We start from the raw sequence: 23,267 nt of genomic DNA on the forward strand, positions 1-23,267 counted from the left end.
GAGATCAGCAGCTTGCCTTGCCTTGCCTCCTCCTTCCTCAGCATGCCCAACTCTGACTGTTCCTCGCAGTGTCTCAGCCAAGAGTAGCTAGGCACCGCTATCCTTGTTTTGCCGCTCTTTGCCAAACACAAAAAAAAGACACACACACATGCACACACAGGCACACGCGCACGCCTGCACAGAGGAGTCCACAAAAGTCCACATGACTCCTCTGTATGTGCGAGACCGTTGTGTTCGACGCTTTTTCTTCTTCTCCTTTTTTTTTTTTTTTATGAAGCTAACCCTGAGCCCGGGCCCAGCCAGCCTTTGAGACGCTTTCTATCCCACAAACACAAGACGGCTTTCATTATCTTGCCCGTCGCAGCGCAAGGCCTAGCTTCTAAAAGCTACTGATTTCTTTCTTCCTTTAGCCCTCTGTACAAAGGGAGGGCATTTTGTAAATTACTTGCTCGTTTCAGACCAACAAAAGGTACTTTCATTGAACCCTCCACCCGCCCCTACTGCGCGCCTTCTATCCTGCCGCCATTTGATTTTGCTCAAATTTGATTACAAGGCTTGAAAAAGGAAGAGAAGAAAAGAGAAGAGGAAATAAGAAAGCCCCACAGATGGCATGTTCATTCAGTGCACTGAATGGCTTTATATGGGCCGCCTTTATACGTGTGGCAATCCAAAGATGGTTCAGTCGTCGCTCTGTTCGACAAAAACGTTCCTCGGCTTTCTCACATAACTGACGAGAGGAACACAATCTGCAAGAAAATCTGCTTGTCGATACACAATGTCACTTAAGCAAACTTAATGAGCAAACGTGTCCTAATCATAATAACCAGCTGCCCTCGAAACACTTTGACACACAAGTGTGTGACATATTGGGCAAAGGACGCAACGTGGACACTAACCCAACGTCACAAGTGTCATCGTGCATACGAATTGAAATTCAGTTTCCTCATGGTCTCTAATCCCGCTTCAGACAATGGGACACTCAATCGGCACTTGTTTTGCTCGGGAGGATAATTATAGCACCGTTGACAGAGAGCTCCGTCTCAAAAGACGCACACCCACATACACGTGCGATTTGAACGGCGTGGACAAGGTGAACTATGACTCGTATCCCATTACAGGGCCATCACACAAGGGTCAAAATGAAAAACTAATGTAAGGTAAATCTTGCAAGGCCACTAATGGACATGACTCCGGTTCGTTCAGAGGTAGCCCCGCCGATCCGGGAGTCGACGTTGAAGGCGGCAGCCTTTCTCACTTTGATAAACCTGCATCGTCGGCCAAGACACAAGTTTGCTTATTTGAGGTAGGAGGTGAAGAATGATAACAATAAGAATGCCACTGACGGTGTCAACATCTGTTCCCTGCAGTGAGGTTTAAAGACAATGCCATTCAGGTCTGATGGCATCCATTCAAAGTAGGTTTTAGGTTGTTGTTGTTGTTTTTTTTTTTATCCTGTTCCCCTCAACTGGATAAAATATTGCTGCTTCAGTGTGTAAGTGAGCTACTTTTCATGATAGAACCGAATGCTCATCTAGCATTCAAATACAAAAAAAAAAACATTCAAAAGTCAGTGCTTTCAAACATGATGATGATGATGTTTTTGAAGATGTTATTTCCAGTATTCTACACCAGTGGTCCCCAACCTTTATTGTGTAAACTGAGACAGGGACATACTGTTTGCGAACCGGCAACCATTTATTCGTTGCTTTTAAATTGCCAGTTTTAAAGCACTGGTACTGACAACATAGATAATGAGAGAGTATGTGAACATTTAAGTCACCGATTTTTGTTTCATCAATTTCACTAACACAGTGAACTAGTAATAATGGACCAACGAGGAATAATAAGTTCGCCTTATCATGTAAACATACGAATTTTAAAGTTACGATCCAACATACGGCGTTAGCATCATTGCTACTTGCTAATGTGACTGATCAAACGATTGATGGCCGCTGGCTAGTTTTTAGCGACGCAACTGCGACTGTTTACGTGGGCGGGTTGTGCAAACTCTGCTCGCATTTTCATGCTTGCCACTTGATCACTTGGGTGCTTACTTGCTGAAATGATTCAACCGGTTTCTCGCCACGCATAACAGCTTCCTCCTCCACGTCGGTCCGGAGATACCGCCGAGGGAGGAACTTCTCCAGTCATACAAAGCTTCATCTTCGGAAGTCGCGGCTGCCCGTCAGTTGCGCGTTTAGCTGTACGTTGGGTCAATTTGGTACTGTTACTTTCTGTTCACTGCTTCTTCTTTCATTGTCGAGTCGCGCATATTTCCGCTACGTCTGGCGGAGTCAATTTGCTCGCTGCTCGCAGGTGTGTCTCGGCGGCCCGGTCCCAAATGGGCCGAGGCCTGGTACCGGTGGTTTTGGGACCCCTCTCTTTTTGGAACAAGCATGCCTAGTAAATGATGAATTCACAGCCTAATAGAACCAAATACAAAATGTCCCTGATTCCCCAATTAATTTGTCCCGGTCCTGTCTTCAAACGACATTCTTACAAATGCAGTTTATATATTGACGATAAGTGTGAATGGCAATATGAGCTAAACTTACATTGAAATATATTTTGAATAAAGTATGACATTACATCAATTCAAACCAGGACTGGACTAGCATATAAAAATTGTCCCTGGACTTTTTAGTTTTGTTTATCTGTTGGGTGGCCCCATGACCACTCACCCCTGTGAGCCAGCAGCAATGAACTGGGAAGGGACAAGAAGATGAACCCCAAAAAATGTTCCCCCCCAGTGGTACTTTTTCTTAGCGTGAGAAATCAAAGTAAAGTGTGTGAGTGTGATATTGGACAGAAAAGTGTGCGTCTCATACTCAATGCTTGAGTGTTAACAGCTCTGATTTGGGGCAGGGAGCATTTTGGGATTAGCGCTGTTGCGAGAACTATATCTGGACCATTGGAAACATGTCTGGACAATTTCCCAGCCACTTGTTCCTCGAGTACTTGGGGTTCAATCATAAATGCCTCATCATCCACTGAAAAAAAAAAAAATGCCTTGTTGTGCTAACTACGCCCACTGGGCTGGCAGAGAGCAAGGACAGAGGAACAGGATGTCAAACACTCACTTAAGAAATGACTCTGAAAACGACTATGAGGATTATTTGTCCAGCTGCTGCATATACAAATCTGTACAGTATATTGGAGATCTGATGGGACACTGGCCGGACAACCGCCTGGGCCTAAAGCAGAAGCCACTTGTGAATTGGGTTTCGGAGATTAAAAAGAGGGGCGCACATAAGAGATGCGGTTAATACAAAAACATGTTGTGCTGCACATATGAACGTGAACCTCACACACTCACACTCATGAGAGCAGAGATATGAATGCAGAAAAAGCTGACGTGCAGAAGTGTTGTAGTCTTCCTATCTACTGTGCCTTTTGAGAGAGAAATGAGAACAATTTGATTTTGGTCATTACAGATGAGGGCAGAGATTTACGCAGTTGGTCAGAGAACATTTATAAAGCTGCTGCTTGGTCTCAATACACATGACATAGAGTCATTTTTTTACCACCAGATAAAAAAAAAGAAAAGTAGAGTTTTTTTTTTTTTTTAGTAAATACAGATAGAAATGACCTTAATAATATTTCTCTCACTCTGGGTATTTCCACTATTGGCGGGTTCGATAAAAGGATTATGCAACCAGCTTTATGGAGCCAAAGTCAAGTCTGGATATAGAGGGAGAGCCGTTTGATGAAATAATTTGTGTTTCCTTTCTGCCAAGCTAGCAGTCCTATTTGGTGAAAGGCAAAAATCAGCATTATGCCAGATTTATACATGCGCTCTGACTGTCTGTACAAATGTGTCCGCCAGAGCCAGATGTTCGACCGCCTGCCTATGTGTGACTGGGGAGTGTCTGTCCAGGTAGAAAAATAGAGACAAAATGCATACAAATCACGGCCCCACCTAAAAAGTTATTGACCAATATTTGAGCAAACCTTTTTTTTTCAAAACTAGCTATTCATCCATTTGTTGTGCAGCCGATACATAATGTGAAGATGCGCTCTCTCCCAAAGTAGAGCCCATTGCGTTTACTTCCACGAGCTTAAAATGTTGAACCACAGACGCGTTGTAGCACACTATGACACCATCGTAGTTTACCTTGAAAAAAAAAGTTTGTTCGAGACAAGTCACCAGTTCAAATACAATCGACTCTGAGACTCGACCCCTCAAAAGTGGTCTTGAGACAGATTCAAAGATCCCAAATGGAGGTGCTTCTGTTCGCGTTGGTCTACGAGTTTTGCTGTTTGATTTGCAAATTGAGCTAAAGCAATTTTCATTCACAAATACACATGGAAGGAAAATGCTCATCTTAAAAAAAAAAAAAAAAAAGTCATTTGTTGTTATCGAGCATTATCAGCAGACAGGACAGACGCAGCCGACTGCCATTCAGGCATTTGACCTTTGCGTTTAGTTATCATAACAGGGTCGCAAGCCCACGACCTGAAGTCATTACTGCACACTGCGCCAATCAGCCCCCAAAGCTGCGATAAAGGCCTCTGGCACCGAGCGTTCTGGTTGAGCTGACATTTGATTCATATAGGCGTGCCACGACTGTTATGAGTGCCGATATGAAGCCGTATGTTGCTTCCGTCATGTTCCTCTACCGACACAACTCAGAACAGCCCTAATAAAACCAGGCGAGGTTTTATTCTTTCGTTCACTTCATCTCTTACAGTTCCAACCTTAGGGAAACATGTTGCCTGACAACAATGAGATTTCCTCCTATAATGAGTGACAGTGAAGCGCATCTACACAAAACTGGAGACAGGAGATTCCAGGCCGATGGTTCTTAATCTTGTTAGAGGTACCGAACCAACCGGTTGCCAGCCAATTGCACTGCCCGAGTCAAGTAAACACCGGAAAGTCACCGGTTAGAATACGCACCTGCGTATAACACCACTTTGAATTTGTTAGCTGGCTTTGAGCTATCCGGGTTAGGGGCCACATTAAGGGCGGGAAAAAAGTTTTGAAAAAGGATTTATTTTGGCCTCTTTCTTTGATAAGATAACCGACCGTATTTTCACAACCACACGGCGTGGTGTCAGTTACGGGTGCTATTTCCGACACTCAACACGTACGCAAAACGGGTTGTATTATGGGACGCAGGCATGGTCGGATGTACGCTACACAGTAGCATGACGCACACTAGCTTCTGTTCTTAAAAAGGCTTCGGGAGCAAAACTGAATTTGGTTGTACTTCATTGAACAATGTATTCACTTTTTTTTTTTTTTTCGCAATCCTCATCCGCAAATCCATCAAAGTCATTGGCGGATGTCCCATTGATTTTGCTTACATTTCATCGGGGCCTGATTTGGGACACTGATACAAAACATGAAGTGGAATTTGTTTGCAGTATTAGATTCGTGCCATTTCTGAGCCAAACAGTCAAACGGAATGAAAAAAGTGTCAAATGAGTCGTGTCCAAAAGCTAAAGAAGTATGAATCTCCTTAATTGCCATCAAGATGCCCGCTCGGGAGAACGATCCTGTCAAAACCCGGCGGACAAGCTGCCGCACATTCCGGTCCAATCAAAACTGCAGATCAAAGTCCAAAGTTCTGATCAGCTGACGAAAAAAAAAAAAGTGATCGATACAGTGCCACTTTCATGAAAAGCAAAGTCATCTCAGCGAAAAATACAAATGCAAAGCCCGACTGCCTTTCGCGCAACTTCATCAAATGGCAGCATAGAGCCCATCAACACTTAATATGCTAACAGTCGAGCCTCGGGGTGGTCCCCAAAGTTCCTCCTTGTCATCGCTGATCACTCCTCTGCATCATAAACAGTCACACAACTTTTCATGCAGCCTTCTCTGTTTATGCAGTTCCCACAAGGCATTGCCTTTTAAAAACTCTCTCTCTCGCTCTCTCCTCAGCTCCAGTGCCGGGAAAACAAACAACATTAGGACACAAAACCGAGTCTGGAAATACCTTGCGGATGCCCAGAGGAAGACGCCGGACGGACAGATGAGCCGATAGGTTTCCTCAGTCCTCACTCCGGCTGTCTCCTCTCTCGACGTGCTGTGGAGAGCGACTGCTCACCGGCTGCCTGGCATATCTAATTAGAGCTCGGGCTGTTGCCGCTATCTGCCGGAGGATCTACCTCGCCAATCTCTCCTGACTCAATCTTCCCCATCTCTGATTTCCTTTTATATTTATGCCGGAATATTTAATTGTAGACAAAAGGTTACTCTGGGCCCTATTCACTGCACACAGGCAGAATAATCTCCTTTAAAAGGCTTGACATTTCAGGCTTTTCAAAAGGGGCTGAGAAAAATATATCCCCGCTTTTGTTAATCAATGAAGTAGAACTCCAGCGAACAAAAGAATTAAATTGCTCGGTTGGGCTCATAAAACACACCGAAATAGCTGCTTCCTGTGGGCCTTTGTGCTTGCGCCCATATGCGAGCAGCACAGCGCTGTCATTCCATGTGATTTAGAAACGCTCATTTCTCCACACGGTTGCCTTTTGAAATCCGATTGACAACGCAGTCTGCGCTGCCGGTTGATTGGGACAGCTTGGCTGACATAACAGGCTTGCTCTGTTGAGGAAATGGATCCACTACAATTGCTATACTCCGTCTGCCTTAAAAAACAACGACATTGTAACTGTGCAAATTATAGGGTCAATAATGAGGCCTTTCACTATCCTACTGTGTATAATGCCGACATGTTTTCGTCCACTGGCAGGAGGTAGATGGCATGTTTCCATTACGCCATACAGATTTTAAATATTCATTTCTCGTTCATTTTACTGGCTACCATCTCAAGCCAAAGGACATCGATATTACGGGGGCTCTTAACTGCAGACTGTTTGTGAATGTCAAGTTCGGCTGTACCATGCCACCAAATTCAAAGACGCTGACCCAAGCCAATGTCTCAAACACTGTGGATGACGTCACAAGCTCCTCCCGGCTCAGTTTCTTTGATCAATACTGTACATTGGTAATTGGCGCTCGACTTTCGGCCATATGGCATTGACAGGAGTTAAAAGTGCCAAAATCGCTCCATCTCCCATTATTATGGCAGAACGGAATGCAGCAAAGGACGCTGACTCGTGTACAAGGAAGTGTCCGTAAGCACGTAAGAACAGACTTGTCTTACCCAAACAAATGTTCAAAGAAAAATAAATATCTGTTATATAGTTACCTCGTAATTACCTAGTAATATCTATTATTATAATGTTACTTTTAGTAGTGTTTTTCTTTGATTGATGCACACAAAATAGTTTTACAATTTCATTAGTTGATGTCAATAGTAACATTCAACGTACACCAACACATTTTAACAAACACAGATTTTTTTTCAGAACTAAAGCGTTAAAATGAATGACGTGATTCACCCAAAAATAATCGCCACTCTTCTCGCTGCATCTCCATGATTCCAGAGTGTTCTGTAAAATGTTACGTCAATGTTTAACATTACAATCCGGGTTGGCCTTCAAAATAAAATATACTTCCGTTCATTTGCCTTACCAAAGCCTGAAAGTCATTTCCATAATCTTTTAGTTAGAAAGAACTAATAGGAAGTTGTCTTTGTCAGTAACGGATTTGACAGAGAAACGTCTGGAAGTGCCGAGAATGAGTTTTGACGAGTATAAAAACTATGAGGGACAGCCACCGTACACAAAATACAAACTCCACCAGAAGCTCCTCAAGAAGCTCCTCAAGAAGCTCACAGTGCACTTGAAGTGTAAGTTGGTGCTTTCATTCTCTATAATTCAGACTTTCTACATACTATTTAGTAACGCCGCCATATATTTTTATTGCATTATATTGAATTGCTTTTCATGTTGTTAGAATGTTTAACATCTTGTCATTTCGACACTGTAAAATAATAAAGTACCTACAGAGGTTCGACATAGGCTCTTTGACTCCATATAGTATTGTAGACCACTGAGGGATCTTTCGGAGATGATTAAGATACTGTATATGTTAACATGATGTTTAATGTACTGCTTGAATTTCGTTCCCCTCACAGACAAACATCTCCACCGACAAACAAACAAAATGGTTTCAGCGAAAGGCGTCGCCATCGGCATCGACCTGGGCACCACGTACTCCTGCGTGGGTGTTTTCCAGCACGGCAAGGTGGAGATCATCGCCAACGACCAGGGCAACAGAACCACGCCCAGCTATGTGGCGTTCACCGACACGGAGAGGCTCATCGGTGACGCCGCCAAGAACCAGGTGGCGTTGAACCCGAGCAACACGGTGTTTGACGCCAAGAGACTGATCGGAAGGAGGTTCGACGATCCGGTGGTGCGAGCGGACGCGAAGCACTGGCCCTTCAAGGTGGTCGCCGACGGAGGGAAGGCGAAAATCCAAGTGCAGCACAAAGGGGAGGAGAAGGCCTTCTACCCAGAGGAGATCTCCTCCATGGTGCTGGTCAAAATGAAGGAGACGGCCGAAGCCTACCTGGGTCAACGGGTGTCCAGCGCCGTGGTAACGGTCCCCGCCTACTTTAACGACTCCCAACGGCAGGCCACCAAAGACGCGGGTGTCATCGCGGGACTGAACATCCTCAGGATCATCAATGAGCCCACGGCGGCGGCCATCGCTTACGGTCTGGACAAAGGCCAGTCGGGAGAGCGCAACATCCTCATCTTCGACCTGGGCGGCGGCACCTTCGACGTGTCCGTCCTGACCATCGAGGGCGGCATCTTCGAGGTCAAAGCCACCGCCGGGGACACACATCTGGGCGGAGAGGACTTTGACAACCGCATGGTGGAGCACTTTGTCGCCGAGTTCAAGAGGAAGCACAAGAAAGACATCGGCCAGAACAAGAGGGCCTTGAGGAGGCTGCGTACCGCCTGCGAGAGGGCCAAGAGGACGCTGTCCTCCAGCTCCCAGGCCAACGTGGAGATCGACTCCCTCTTTGAGGGCCTGGACTTCTACACCGCCATCACCAGGGCTCGCTTCGAGGAGCTGTGCTGCGACCTGTTCAGGGGAACTCTGGAGCCGGTGGAGAAAGCCCTGAGGGACGCCAAGATGGACAAGGGCCAGATCCACGACGTGGTCCTCGTTGGCGGCTCCACGCGGATCCCCAGAATCCAGAAGCTCCTGCGGGACTTTTTCAACGGCAAAGAGCTGAATAAGAGCATCAACCCCGACGAGGCGGTGGCTTACGGCGCGGCCGTCCAGGCCGCCGTCCTCACGGGGGACACCTCGGCCAACGTCCAGGACCTGCTGCTGCTCGACGTGGCGCCTCTGTCGCTGGGCATCGAGACCGCCGGAGGAGTCATGACGCCGCTCGTCAAACGCAACACCACCGTTCCCACCAAGCAAACGCAAATCTTCAGCACCTACTCGGACAACCAGCCCGGCGTCCTCATCCGGGTCTTGGAGGGCGAGAGGGCCATGACCGAGGACAACAACCTCCTGGGAAAGTTTGAGCTGAGCGGAATCCCGCCGGCTCCGCGAGGCGTGCCGCAGATCGAGGTCACCTTCGACCTGGACGCCGACGGCATCTTGAACGTGTCGGCGGTGGACAAAAGCACCGGCAAGGAGAACAAAATCACCATAACCAACGACAAAGGCCGTCTGAGCAAAGAGGAGATCGACAAGATGGTGGACGACGCCCAAAAGTACAAAGCCGAGGATGACCTGCAGCGCGACAAGATCGCCGCCAAGAACGCTTTGGAGTCGTACGCCTTTGACGTGAAGAGCAGCGTCCAGGGTGAGAAGATGGCGGCCAAGTTGAGCGAGGATGATCGGAAGACTCTGACGGACAAGTGTGACCAGACCCTCCGCTGGCTGGAGAACAACCAGCTGGCTGACACGGACGAGTTCCAGCACAAGCGGAAGGAGCTGGAACGAGTGTGTCAGCCAATCATCAGCAAGCTGTATCAGGGGGCGGGGCCTGCGGGAAGCTGCGGGGCGCAGGCCAGGGCCGACGCCCAGGGGCCCACCGTTGAAGAGGTGGACTGAGCAACTCTGTCACCTCTCAGACTCCAAGACAGTTTTCAAAAAATATATACCTATTTTCAATGTTGAAACTCTTCACCTTGTCAACACTTGTCATGTACGAAATGCGTTTTATAAATAAATTATATTTAAGCCTAAGCGTGTAAATGTGAAGTTGTAATTTTATTTCATTCATTCATTCATCTTCCGAACCGCTTCATCCTCACTAGAGTCGCGGTGGTGCTGGAGCCTACCCCAGCTGTCTTCGGGCAGTAGGCGGGGGACACCCCGAATTGGTAGCCAGCCAATCGCAGGGCACACAGAGACAAACAACCATGCACGCCCTCACTCACACCTAGGGACAATTTAGAGCGATCAATCAGCCTGCCGTGCATGTTTTTGGAATGTGGGAGTACCCGGAGAAAACCCACGCAGCCCCGGGGAGAACATGCAAACTCCACACAGGGAGGCCGGAACTGGAATTGAACCACGGTCTGCACTGTGAAGTAGACGTGCTAACCACTGGACTACCGGGCCGCCCTGTAATTTTATTTTGTGAGCAGAAATTATTGCCTCGGAAAATAGGCATTATAATGTCTGATATTAACATTGTAAGACAATCACTGTCAAGCCAAACACAACAAATTTGATTTTTCTGTTGTCCACTGTCAGTTCAATTAACATTTTCAGAAAATTGAATGACCCGGACATTTGATCGGACGTTCCTAATCGATACTGTACATTGTTAGCAGTAACGGCGCGTTTGTTTTAAAATTCAAAGGTTTTATATTGTGGGAAATAATCATCTGGGCGACAAGCCTTGCTTGCCGGCTTTTTACGACAGTTTCTTACTATTGACGACATAAACACACGAACGTCAGAAACCATGAGGTCAAAAGTTTTTCCCCTGATCAATTTGTAACGAAACACAACACGGATACATGGCAAGTATAAGTTTATATTCCTCAGCAGGACGGGAGGGGGGCATGTGACGTCACGAAATGTCTCGATGAGACGGCTAGGCTAACTATTAGCTTTAGTCAAGTTTGCTTTACCGAATCTGTCCAACGCGAACGACTTGTTTGGGTTAAATTATTACTTTTTTTGTGCGTGTGCTGTAATTACGGCTTGGGAGTCCGTTTACACGCATTGACATCTCATCACTTGTCGTGATTTTTACCTGCTGCCGATGTCCTCAGGCCAGTTCCTTGGTGGCAGCGGGGCTCGCTTTGGCTGCAGCCGGATTTGCAGGCAAGTACCAGAAGTGAGCTCTTGTCAAGTGTCATCGTTTGACCCTTGCCTGGTGTTCTCCGCTTCATCACCCAGGTCGCTATGTCATGCAGGCCATGAAGCAGATGGAGCCTCAAGTCAAACAGGCCCTACAGAGCTTCCCGAAGAATGTGAGGCTCTCACGTATCTCGTTTTGCTACTTCCCTTTCCCTAAAGTGTTCCCACCTGGCAGGTGCAAGATGCAGATGGAAGCGATTGTCCTTACTTAAACCTGTCCTAGGCATCCTCTGTACATAATGACCACCTGCAAGGTTGATTAATATTTGTAGGCTGCTGCTGTAGTACTCGTTGACATTTATGATTACAATTTGAGGACCAAAGTCTAAATCGCGTCGTAACTGGGCTCCGGCTAATTAAATTTATGCTCTTTCTTGAAGGCCTTTGGAGGGGGTTACTATCGAGGTGGTTTTGAACCAAAGATGACAAAGAGAGAAGCCGCATTGGTTTTAGGTGTCAGGTATGTTTAGTCTTGGCTCACATTTGGTCTTGTTTTGCATGTTTTTTGTTTTAAAACATGGCCAGATCCCCTAACTAGCATGTCTTTCAGTCCCACTGCCAGTTGGAATAAGATCAGAGAAGCCCACAGAAAACTAATGATCCTAAATCACCCAGACAGAGGTAGGTGGCAAACTTAACTCGGTTTCCCAGTCCGACATCAAGGGCTTGACGAAATATTCTTGTGTTTTAACTTCTTGCAGGTGGCTCTCCCTACCTCGCGGCCAAGATTAACGAGGCCAAAGATCTAATTGAAGGCCAAACAAAGAAGTGACAAGCCTTAACGAAGCGGCTACAAAGTTAATCACATTGTTGCGTTTGAGTTTTCAAATGAATCCCATTGTATAAGAGCCTTTGCCTTTTGTGGTTTTTACGCTGCGTATCGCACAAGATTCGAAAGGTTGCATTCATTCATGTTTCTGCTTTTAAGAGCGCAGAGTTTGGTTCTAGATCTACATGAAAGATCAAGTTTATTTAAGAACTACCTGCATACAAAACATATTGCACATCAACCAACCAGAATGATCCTTTAGAAAAAAACAAAATACTGTTGTCGACCCAACAGAATAACATGCGCTGTCATAACTCAGTAGTCCAAATTTGTCATGTGTCCTCTCACATACGTTTAGAGTCAAGGTGTTGTTGTTTTTTTGTGTTTTTGTTTTTTTTTTAAATACTGTACATATTTAAAATAAATAAGCCTTCTTTTGGGGAAACGGTCAATGAGTTTCCAGCCGAACAAAAATCAAGAAATTGGCTACATCTCTGTTTAGCACACAAGGCAGTTTTTCCAACTACAATTAACTCTTGACAGAAAAATGTTTCAGTGCAAAGGAAATGACTCTACGGTTTGTTTTCCAGGTACGCTGTAACATTTCCTCATGAACAAAGTGGTTGCATATTGAAAAAGAGAAAGCAGCTATGCCAAACTCAACACATTAACATTAAGAACAGTCACACCTGACTTGAAAAGATATGTCTCCGAATGACTTCTCAGGGTCTTCAGTGGTTGCGTTTGTCAGTTCACAGTGGCAAGAGAGCGTTTGAGGGGAGGGGGGCTCATCTGGTCCGACTGTGGCAGGCAAACCACCAGCAAAGACGTGTGACAAGTTTTCAGATATTGTGCGGTTCAGGCAACATGTTCAAACTATTCTCAAGGCACGACAGCTGATCACGTCAATGTCAAGTACGCGGGGCTTCAAAACAAATCTGCCTGCGCCGTGGTATTGCTCACGCATGACGATAGAAAGTACAAACCAATTCAGATGCACAAAAATATCCAGAAAACCTTTCCTGGCGAAGGCAGACGGTTACAAAAACCCTGCTAAGATGTCACCAAAAACCACGGCTGCATTCATACCACGGTATGGGTTGGAGTTGAATTCCCTGACTACTTTTTCCAAATACTGCTTTCACAGTCATTCTTGCGACTGAAAATGAACATTTACATAATCGTAGTGTGTGAGAGACTATCTTTGGCCAGCTTAGGAAGAACCACTGAAAAAAAGACTTAAACTGTGTGGGTAGTAGAACAAGAGTGTAAAGGTGTGGCGTAATTATAGAGACCACTAAAATATGCACGGTTTTAAATTTCAAAGTTAAAAAAAAAAAAAAAAAAATTCTTGCCGCGTTAAAAACAGATTCAAAGAAAAGCGTGCGATTTCAAACAATGCCAAACAAGATTCGAAAGAGTGTTTTGGGGTGTGGCTACGAGAGGCCATTGACAACAGTTTTGGGGTCCGGCTCCCCTTCGTCCGGGACTTTGGCGGCCCCCTCCGCGGAGGGCCCGGCGGGCTCTTGGTTGGCACCGTTGTCGGAACCGTTGGCGGTTGTGGAAGGAGCCTCCGGGCTGCGCTCTGCTCCGGCATCCGCCTGACCCTGAACAAAACATGGAGAAAAAAAAAAACACAAAACTCCAAGCTCACTCTCAGCTTGGAACCCAAGAGCCCAAGCTTGCGCAACGATTTGCTGCCAATGAAAAAGAAGACTAAGTGCAGAAACCTCCTCCTCGTTCATGGCGACGTCCTTGGTGGTCGGCATCTGTCTGCTCTGAGAGTCGGCCCTGGACATGAAGTCTGCCACCGTCACTGTGCACAGAGCAGACGAGACAAAGCGTTGGCCAGTCGGAGGGGTGGGGGGGTAAAAATGTCTGAAATCAATCTGTCAAGTCGTAATCTTTTTTCGTCATTTTGCTGCTGTCACAATTTTGGACCCTGGAAACATTCTGAAGTTGGTCTTTCCGTTAAGGTACAAATGGAATTTAGAAATTCTTGAAATTTAACTTGCAGGAATCCTGATGGAAAAAAATAATTCTGTCTGAAGGATTCTTCCATATATATATATATATTTTTTCTTTTTTTTACCCATGCAGCCTAAAAGGTAAAAAACAAGCGCATGCTCTTGAGACACACCACTTCAGTCGGTCAGAATAAAACAACAACATTATTAGTGCAGGTCTTAACATGACTGATGAGAATGCTGAAGAAAAAAAGAAAAAAAAACACTCCAACATTTTGGCACACGCAAGCAGGAAAACGTATGATGGTCGTCGCTATCTGCAGTACAAACGCGTCACACAAAAACCACAACCGGTGAAGGGCAACGCGAGCGCCGACACGAGCAGTCCCCGATTACCTGGCTGCCTCTCTTCGGGCAGGCGAATACGACGTCGTCGACTACGGTTACGACGCTGCGGCTGAGCTTCGGCGTCATCTAAAGGGTGGCGAGAGGAACTGGAGGCTAAACATGGCAATCGGCCTGCGGATTGGCCTAGCTCGCTGCCGCTTCATTTCAATGGATGCCATAGCTCACTTGATTTGGCAACATTTGTTTTACAGAAAACCAAAGTGTAGGGGGGGGGGGGGGGGGGGGGGAGGAGGAATCGAACAGCAGGTAAAGAGCAAAAGTGCCCATTGGGTATTGAATGATTCCATACCGATTCCGTTTTCGCTCACAGAGGCGTTGTCCGATTCGCTCATGCCATCCATCATGGTGGCGTCCTCATCCGTCCTGCGTCGTCGAGATCGCCGCTGGCGAGTGGCCACCAAGTTGGACTCGCTCGCATCGGTATCGGCGGTCTGGTCTGTCTCGGTGTTGGTCTCCGCGTTGTCACCGTGAGGGCCTGCCGCAAAGTCACTTGTTCCATCCTGGAATTCTTTTGACTTCCGACGGGCGTTTACCTGCGCCGCCGCCGCCGCCTCCTCTTCCTCCTCGCCCTCCCCGTCCTCTGCCCGGTCCGGGCCTCCTGCGACCGTCCCTCTGTGGACGTGGACCTCTATCCCTCTCCCTGCAAGTTGGTCAGCAATGTACCCATTCATCCACATCTTACATGTCATCAAAACAAATGGGGGGGGGGGGGGTGGATCATGCAATCAGCGGCTCAACAGAAATCTCACAGGATTTGTAAGGTCATGGAAAAGGTCTTTTGAAATGTTTCGAAAAAAATTGAATGATTTGGAAATAACGTTGCAAATTTTGAATGACTCCGATTGAAGACAAAATGGTGTAACGCACAAATACCACTGAAACTGAAGTGCTGCCCGCAGTCAGAATCGGGTGAGTGACAATAAAATCCGTCTTGAACCAAATTTTGGCCAGCTAAGGAGCTAAAGTCCAATGAAAAGAGAGGGTCAACTCAAGTGTAAATCAGCCAATATGAGCAATAATATTCAGACCGAGCGAGCATAAGCAAGAGACACGCACAGTCCAGAAGACCGCCTGGAAAGGAGAGGATCGTTTTCCGACGTCGAGACTGTGCGTGCTGCTCATGTGGACTCTGTTGCCAAGTTGCCCTTTTGTTTGAGACGAGTCAAGGGACAGTAAAATTAGACCGATGAGCAGTTCAAAGTAGATGACATGAAAAGTAAAACATTGAAGGAATTACAAAGCGTTCGTTTCCATCTTGGAAATTAATTGAAGTGTTTTGGGAGTCATCGGAAAGCCACGGACAACTTTCGCAAAAAAAATAAAATAAAATTAATTAATAAGGCTCCAAAGCCTGAATCGAAGCAAAATGCAAGAGCACGACTCGCCTCATTTGCTCCTCAGCAGCCTGAGACCAGTCGCCGACTTCATCTCGACGCTCCGAGTCGGTCTCGGATGCATTGGAGTGCTCCGAGTTGGTGCCTGGCAGAAGCACAATGTCGCACTGAGTCGTGCGCAAATTACGCCGAGCAGAGAGGAAATAGACGACTGTAGCTCTGCGGGCTCGTTTCATCCACGTTCCCTCATACGCACGCCACCAATCATCGGCAAACAGACCGCCGGATGTGGTTTGCCGTCCACGTACGTACGATAAGTTTCTGCACTTAAGACGCCGCAAAAGTGCGACCCATCCCGCCGCATCGCGTCTCCCGATAAGGTAGGCGTTGATTTCCTTTTCACAAACTATCGTATCGTGCGTACTGCGGCATCCGACAACGGCTCGGCGTGCCTACCGTATCCGGTACTGTAGCCGTGGCCTCTGCGCCCACGACCTCGACTGTTGTAGGAGCGCCCGACGTGCGACGAGGACGACGAGGCGTTGGCGCCGCCGTCTGCGTTGTATCCTCCTCCTCCTCCTGCTCCTCCTCCTCCTCCGCGCTCGCTCCTCTCTCCGGGTCGGTGGCCCTGCGTGAGCTGCCGCAACTGGTCATCGATCTGCATCCGCTCCAGACGAAGTTGTTCGACCTCCTGGTTGGAAGAGCAAAAAGTGCATTTTCACAGTTCTATTTCTCTGATTGACGGCGTCGTTCTACCGACACATTCGGCCGGTCGCGTCAAATGTCGAATTCAATTTAAAAATGGTTTCGCCGAAAGGAATCCGGTAAAATGAGATCCAGGACACACACACACACACACACACACACACACACACACGTATATATATCCAAGCATGCCCTTACATTGAGGTACGAGATGTGGTACTCCAGCAAGACCTGGACATTTCCAATGCTCTCCTTCGTGCCGACAAAGGTAAAGGGGACCATTCCCTGTGTCAACAAAACCAAACGAGCACAACGTGCAGGTCAGTATATGTCAGGCAATGCCACCAAATCCAGCGTGGAAAGAAATGCGACAACTGCTCAGTGAGGAGCTAAAAAAAAAAAAGCAAACAAACAACAAGAACGCGGCTCACTTCTTGTCGCGGTTGCTTGTTGTCATTGTCTCCTTCGATCCTGACCCGCACCACTCCGGACTTGTCCACAATCTCCTGAATGACTTTTCCATTCTTACCGATGACTTTCCCTGAGGGCAGACAACAGGTGGGCCGATTGCAGATTTTCTGCATTGAAAAATCTTTCCGGTAACCGTCATTGGCGCCATTAAGTGGAGAATGATGCAAAGCGGCAGAGCTTATTTGACTACAGTTACTTTCGTCATGCTCAAAAAGACAAAAAAAAAAAAATGTTAAAAAGGAGGCGAGCTCAATATCCATTTCCAAGGATGCGTACATACCAACGAGGTTTCTTGGTACCTGGACAGAATCCTCCAGAAACTCGAGGTAGTTCCTTGCCTTTTTCACCGCTTCTGCCGTCTGGAAAACCAAAACAGGAGAGCTTTTTTGCACAAACGAACAAGAAAAATGTCAAAACATTCAGGTGGACAAAAGCGGCCGAGACAGCGGGACTTTGACGATGAACTTGTAGAAGACCTTCCGGACCAATCGCCAAAACAAGTTTCCTTCACAAAGCCCGATTCTGCTCCGTAAAATATAAATACAACCATTTGCGAATCCTTTTCAATCTCGATTCAACCAAAGACAAAAACAAGATATCGGACGCGCGCGATATTGGAAAATCGTGCGATATTCAATTTGGGTGTTGAATACAACGAGATCGACAAGTAACATGTTCCTAAAGAAATGACATTTTTATCATCGGATGAAAGAAAACCAAACCCCCAAAAAAAAAGCAATGTAGCTCATGCTCTTATCCATGCCAGCCCCCGACTTTTTCAAAAGAACACTACCTCTCCATAAATTCTGAAGGTACCGGTCTCCTCGTCCAAATCGATGGCGGTGACCCCTGGCACTTTTCGCGCTTGCTGAATGTTGCTGCCGTGACTGCCGATGGCCAGCCCCATCAAATCGGGCCTCACCGTGAACTCTTCCTGGAAAGATGACACCAGGTGCCGGGAGTTCTAAACAAACAAAAAGCAAAAATTAGCGAGGTGGATCCAAGCGTTGAAATCCTTCAGCCTTCTCCAATCGGCGCCGCAGAGTTCGCAACGGCCAGCGGCTTTGACCTCGAGGTGTTTTGTCGCTTCCTGGTTGCGGGACATGAGCATCAGCTTGGTTCGGAGGCTGCGGAGGTGCATGTCACTCAGCAAAGACACACGCTTCACCGTCGACTCGCTGGTGGACTAGAATGAGAGGGCGAAAAAAAATAAAAAATAATAATAATGATCAAGATTAATGTAAGCCTAAGCGGCATTCGTGTGAGTGTGACATTGGAATTGCAGACACGGTATGAAGACATTGCCAGCCGGTCCGAGAGAAGAGAAGAAAGTTCATTACCACAATGACCAACTGGCTGGTCTCGGCACAGTAGGAGACTTGACAGGCTCCCACAGCTTTCTTAAAGTCTTTATGCGCATTCTCGGTCTGACACCTGAAACGGATCGGCACAGGCAGAACTTAAGTCGCTTGGTTCTCAATTCGAGAGGACTAGCGACAACTCATTGAAAACAATTTGATCCAAAAGGAACGTGCATCATTTTAGTGTTCCAAAGAATTCGATTAGCCTCCATATAGCATGAAACATTGTCGTTTTGTACCCACCGCAAAAATATGCAATCGATTGAATAATCGCGATCTCAAAGAGCACCAAAATAATCGTGACTGATATTTTTTTTCATAATCCAGCAGCCCTACGTGTATGATTTTGCAAAATGTCAACGTACGGGGCAAAGTTAGCGCCTCAGTATTTCTGCACCCTTTTTCAGGTTAGCAACAGACGCGAACAGCTTTCGAACACAAGGGTTGAGCGTATAAGCATGCAAGTCTTCATTTGTCCCGAAGAAATTTGTCAAATGCTTTCCTGTGGTACTCACGCTTCTTGCAGATCTTGCGGGATGGCGATCGTGCACTTGTGAAAGTAATTACTGGTGATTGCCTTGTTGGTGTTGACCGGGCGCAAGCGCTCAAATGTCACAATCTCGTTGTAGACGGCATCACAGGCCGCATACTCGATGACAAAGAACTGGGTGGGCGGGGGCATACAAGATGACGGTTTTTGGGCGACGATACAAAGTGGGTGCAGTTGACCAAGACATGGGGCGTGCGGTCAAGCAAAACTCACATCTCCTTTCGTCATGCAGACTTTAGCAAGCCACCAACCACAAGGTTCCACATCATTGGCCCTGGAAAGGATCTGCCCAGATCATAAGACATGAAGATGAAGACACTACCAGACAGTAAAAGCAGGAAGAAAGCTAGTAAATCGAAGTGACTCGTCCATACCTCCACTTCCTCACCCTCTCTAATCTCCTTCTTGGCATCAGCAGGAGGTGGCATCCGGACATCGCTGAAGGGCACCTGGCGTTCTGGTTGCCAACTGAAAAACAAACAAACAAACAATCGCATCGCTTCAAAAAAAAAAAAAAAAAAGCGCAGCGCACACAGACGGCCGCCGGAAATCACAAACTCACTTGTTCTCAAAGGCAATGGTGAGAGAATCATTGTGGATGTCTCTGACTAAGCCCTGTCAAAATACAAACACGCGTGAATGCATTACTTGACAAGAATAACATAAAAAAAAGTGGGTCAAAAAGAACAAAATATTATGACCGAAGATAAAAAATTGAAATATGAGCCCCACTTTTGTCAACTACTCTGCTCATTGAATACGCGAACGGGAGGTCAGATATTCCCTTTCTTGTAACATGACTTTTTTTAGTGACACGGAATGAAAACGATCCAAATCGAATTGCTCAGTCGTGATCGGTTGGAGCAGAACGAGGAGGGGTTGCCACGAAAGCGGGGCGGCAGGCGGCAATTTTACTCTGGTCGCTCGTCTCGAAATAGCATTGAGGGTTTCAGTATCAGGGGCCACCGTCCACTCTTCCGTCAGCTGCTCATGACTGACAAGGAGCAACTGGCTCACGCGCACATACACACACACAAAAAAATAGCTTCGACGTTCTTCAGAAAAGAGGTGGCTGCGCGGCTGTAGAGCTTCACATTACCGTGGTTCCAAGTTCACAATTGGGCTTTGACGAACCTTTAGCGCAAATTGAGGATGACGGAAGCCGCTTCCGTTAGCACCAAATATCACCGTAATACACGAAGCACGCCCAAACTCCTCTGTGACTTCATTCTTTGACGTCAGCGGCTCCAGTTGGCTAACTCAAAACACGGTTCAGCAGCACCCTTGCAAAAAATGTCACCCAGAAGAAATGAAGGCGAGGTTGTCGACCATCATTATGTTTCTCGGGCGCTGTAACCAAAATAAGATGCCGAAGAAGTGACGAAGATTCGGCGCCAGTGCTAGCTTAACTAGCTAGTTGTAGCTAGCGAAGCTAATGCCGGTCACTAGCAAACATTGAGGGTTACAACTTGTTGCCCGAAAAAAATCCGCCCTCGAAGTGCCAGCTAACATGCTGCAACGCGGGACACCATGATATAGCGATCGCATAATAATAAACCGACATTTACCTTGTAAAAAGCCCCGTTGGAGCCGCGAACCTCCACCTCCAGTTCTTCCATATTGGACACGCAAAGGATGCTGGGATGATAGGTGCTCCTTAAAGCACCAACACCATCATATTAAAAAAAAAACAAACAAACAAACAACGACAACAACAAATAACTGGGACAAGAAATAACGATTAATTTAACAACGATGAAATTCCGATTCAAGAAAAGAAATCGCAGATTTCCAAACTGATCGTATCACGCAAAAGCTAAGCTTTGTGAAAGGACACAACAGCAACTTGTGACGAAAGTAGGACAAGTGAGTGAAGACCTCTGTGCCTTTAATACACTCGAAAATTATTGAACGGGAGTTGAATAATATTTCATGTCGACTGTTGCCATAATGCAGTTTTTAAGGGCAGGAGTCTCAAGTTGTGGCCCGTGGGCAGTTTGTGGCCTGCAGGATGATAGTTTGCAAGTGCCCCTATTCAGCCAGTTTTAGATGTCTCGCTCCTTCAACACATCTGATTCAATTCACCAGCTTATCAGCAAACTCCGCAGGAGCCTGATAATGATTCTGACCATTTGAATCAGGTATGTTGGAGGAGGGCGATTTTAGGCTGGTCTAGTCACAACATATTTGCCACGAATCATTCTTGGAGCTGACAGCTGAAACGATTCTTTTAAAGAAGGCGATGGAAAGGGAATGGCTAACATAAAGAGTGACATAAAGCGTGACATATAGACAGATAGATAGAGGGATAGATTGAGACTGCGTATCTGACGATCCAAATGTTTGTCTTTCAATTTGACTTACCGTACTGTGTGACTGTTTGTGACGGTCACCATGGCAACGTAACACTCCAGCACCTCATACAGTCTCTTTACTATTTTTCTAATTTTACATCGCTATTCACAGTTTTTCTGGTGAGAGGACTCGCCAACCACAAATTTGTCTTTGATGTTGTGTCTTTTCCGTAACATTAATTTTGATTCGTTGTTTGGTGTCTCGTGTTCTTTGACCGTGTTTACTCTTGTGTTTTTTTTTAAGTTCTCTAATGTTATTTGATGCATTGTTCTGCTGTTAGTTCATATTTTGCTGAGGGGGTTTTCTAACGTGTCGATGGAGGTTGTGCTAGATCTTTGTTTTCTCTAACGTACAGCAGTTGTGTTTGATGAGATGTACTGTATGTGTTGATGTTTTCTTCTCTGTATCCATTTTGGTTTAGCTCAACGGACGGGTCCGACTCGCCTGGCTCTTGACCATATTGTGCTCAACAGGAAAAGGAACCCACAACCTCCTCTGTTGTCAATACGGGTTAGATGCACCAAATCCAGTGGAGCAGCAGTTTCCAAACATTAGCCCCACCATGAGGTCATTGCTTGGATTGTATGGAAACATGCAGGCAAGCGCACACACCCCATCTTGACAAATTTTGTAGAATTTATTTATAAAAACGCATTTCGTACATGACTAGAGTTGACAAGATGAAGAGTTTCAACATTGAAAATAGGTATATATTTTTTGAAAACTGTCTTGGAGTCTGAGAGGCGACAGAGTTGCTCAGTCCACCTCTTCAACGGTGGGCCCCTGGGCGTCGGCCCTGGCCTGCGCGCCGCAGCTTCCCGCAGGCCCCGCCCCCTGATACAGCTTGCTGATGATTGGCTGACACACTCGTTCCAGCTCCTTCCGCTTGTGCTGGAACTCGTCCGTGTCAGCCAGCTGGTTGTTCTCCAGCCAGCGGAGGGTCTGGTCACACTTGTCCGTCAGAGTCTTCCGATCATCCTCGCTCAACTTGGCCGCCATCTTCTCACCCTGGACGCTGCTCTTCACGTCGAAGGCGTACGACTCCAAAGCGTTCTTGGCACCGATCTTGTCGCGCTGCAGGTCATCCTCGGCTTTGTACTTTTGGGCGTCGTCCACCATCTTGTCGATCTCCTCTTTGCTCAGACGGCCTTTGTCGTTGGTTATGGTGATTTTGTTCTCCTTGCCGGTGCTTTTGTCCACCGCCGACACGTTCAAGATGCCGTCGGCGTCCAGGTCGAAGGTGACCTCGATCTGCGGCACGCCTCGCGGAGCCGGCGGGATTCCGCTCAGCTCAAACTTTCCCAGGAGGTTGTTGTCCTCGGTCATGGCCCTCTCGCCCTCCAAGACCCGGATGAGGACGCCGGGCTGGTTGTCCGAGTAGGTGCTGAAGATTTGCGTTTGCTTGGTGGGAACGGTGGTGTTGCGTTTGACGAGCGGCGTCATGACTCCTCCGGCGGTCTCGATGCCCAGCGACAGAGGCGCCACGTCGAGCAGCAGCAGGTCCTGGACGTTGGCCGAGGTGTCCCCCGTGAGGACGGCGGCCTGGACGGCCGCGCCGTAAGCCACCGCCTCGTCGGGGTTGATGCTCTTATTCAGCTCTTTGCCGTTGAAAAAGTCCCGCAGGAGCTTCTGGATTCTGGGGATCCGCGTGGAGCCGCCAACGAGGACCACGTCGTGGATCTGGCCCTTGTCCATCTTGGCGTCCCTCAGGGCTTTCTCCACCGGCTCCAGAGTTCCCCTGAACAGGTCGCAGCACAGCTCCTCGAAGCGAGCCCTGGTGATGGCGGTGTAGAAGTCCAGGCCCTCAAAGAGGGAGTCGATCTCCACGTTGGCCTGGGAGCTGGAGGACAGCGTCCTCTTGGCCCTCTCGCAGGCGGTACGCAGCCTCCTCAAGGCCCTCTTGTTCTGGCCGATGTCTTTCTTGTGCTTCCTCTTGAACTCGGCGACAAAGTGCTCCACCATGCGGTTGTCAAAGTCCTCTCCGCCCAGATGTGTGTCCCCGGCGGTGGCTTTGACCTCGAAGATGCCGCCCTCGATGGTCAGGACGGACACGTCAAAGGTGCCGCCGCGTCACCGATGAGCCTCTCCGTGTCGGTGAACGCCACATAGCTGGGCGTGGTTCTGTTGCCCTGGTCGTTGGC

At 47.3% G+C, this 23,267-nt stretch overlaps 4 protein-coding genes across 8 annotated transcripts in view; 2 read left to right on the top strand and 2 right to left on the bottom strand.

Moving 5' to 3' along the window:
• The window catches only part of fxr1 (FMR1 autosomal homolog 1), a 121,700-nt gene that overhangs the window by 81,739 nt on the left and 16,694 nt on the right, over positions 1-23,267 (bottom strand). Inside the window, exons 2-19 of one of the 5 annotated variants that reach the window (XM_086114771.1) lie at positions 20,340-20,427; positions 19,334-19,386; positions 19,146-19,239; positions 18,985-19,056; positions 18,737-18,885; positions 18,201-18,294; positions 17,930-18,046; positions 17,654-17,824; positions 17,141-17,219; positions 16,821-16,930; positions 16,588-16,674; positions 16,141-16,375; positions 15,736-15,829; positions 14,884-14,990; positions 14,640-14,825; positions 14,339-14,416; positions 13,706-13,791; positions 11,100-13,582 (exon numbers count right to left, since the gene is read on the bottom strand). In XM_086114771.1, the coding sequence (XP_085970897.1) occupies positions 13,412-13,582; positions 13,706-13,791; positions 14,339-14,416; positions 14,640-14,825; positions 14,884-14,990; positions 15,736-15,829; positions 16,141-16,375; positions 16,588-16,674; positions 16,821-16,930; positions 17,141-17,219; positions 17,654-17,824; positions 17,930-18,046; positions 18,201-18,294; positions 18,737-18,885; positions 18,985-19,056; positions 19,146-19,239; positions 19,334-19,386; positions 20,340-20,390 (2,034 nt within the window). In that variant the 5' untranslated portion in view covers positions 20,391-20,427 and the 3' untranslated portion in view covers positions 11,100-13,411. Of the gene's footprint in view, positions 1-11,099; positions 13,583-13,705; positions 13,792-14,338; positions 14,417-14,639; positions 14,826-14,883; positions 14,991-15,735; positions 15,830-16,140; positions 16,376-16,587; positions 16,684-16,820; positions 16,931-17,140; positions 17,220-17,653; positions 17,825-17,929; positions 18,047-18,200; positions 18,295-18,736; positions 18,886-18,984; positions 19,057-19,145; positions 19,240-19,333; positions 19,387-19,503; positions 19,642-20,339; positions 20,428-23,267 lie in introns of those variants that run through there. The other 4 variants (XM_086114770.1, XM_086114769.1, XM_086114772.1 and 1 more) reach the window with 4 other exon arrangements.
• Positions 7,600-10,069, top strand: LOC147203112 (heat shock 70 kDa protein 1). Its single transcript, XM_086114768.1, has 2 exons — positions 7,600-7,706; positions 7,995-10,069. The coding sequence occupies exon 2, from the start codon at positions 8,024-8,026 to the stop codon at positions 9,941-9,943; it is 1,920 nt and encodes a 639-aa protein (XP_085970894.1). The 5' UTR covers positions 7,600-7,706; positions 7,995-8,023; the 3' UTR covers positions 9,944-10,069.
• On the top strand, positions 10,748-12,054 carry dnajc19 (DnaJ (Hsp40) homolog, subfamily C, member 19). The gene is made up of 6 exons (XM_086114778.1): positions 10,748-10,863; positions 11,119-11,170; positions 11,246-11,319; positions 11,587-11,666; positions 11,757-11,827; positions 11,908-12,054. The coding sequence occupies exons 1-6, from the start codon at positions 10,861-10,863 to the stop codon at positions 11,976-11,978; spliced, it is 351 nt and encodes a 116-aa protein (XP_085970904.1). The 5' UTR covers positions 10,748-10,860; the 3' UTR covers positions 11,979-12,054.
• On the bottom strand, positions 21,741-23,239 carry LOC147203114 (heat shock 70 kDa protein 1-like). Its single transcript, XM_086114774.1, has one exon. The coding sequence runs from the start codon at positions 23,086-23,088 to the stop codon at positions 21,883-21,885; it is 1,206 nt and encodes a 401-aa protein (XP_085970900.1). The 5' UTR covers positions 23,089-23,239; the 3' UTR covers positions 21,741-21,882.

Source organism: Hippocampus guttulatus, chromosome 7, assembly GCF_054856545.1.
Source record: "Hippocampus guttulatus isolate MCC_2025c chromosome 7, RoL_Hgut_1.0, whole genome shotgun sequence".
In the NCBI taxonomy this organism is placed as follows: Eukaryota; Metazoa; Chordata; class Actinopteri; order Syngnathiformes; family Syngnathidae; genus Hippocampus; species Hippocampus guttulatus.

Excerpts from the sequence above, each read along its gene's own strand:
- LOC147203112 (XM_086114768.1), top strand. The coding sequence starts at position 8,024 with ATGGTTTCAGCGAAAGGCGTCGCCATCGGCATCGACCTGGGCACCACG.
- dnajc19 (XM_086114778.1), top strand. Across the intron at positions 11,320-11,586 it reads TACAGAGCTTCCCGAAGAAT|GCCTTTGGAGGGGGTTACTA; the intron begins GTGAGGCTCTCA and ends TCTTTCTTGAAG. Across the intron at positions 11,667-11,756 it reads GCATTGGTTTTAGGTGTCAG|TCCCACTGCCAGTTGGAATA; the intron begins GTATGTTTAGTC and ends CATGTCTTTCAG.
- LOC147203114 (XM_086114774.1), bottom strand. The coding sequence starts at position 23,088 with ATGGTGGAGCACTTTGTCGCCGAGTTCAAGAGGAAGCACAAGAAAGAC.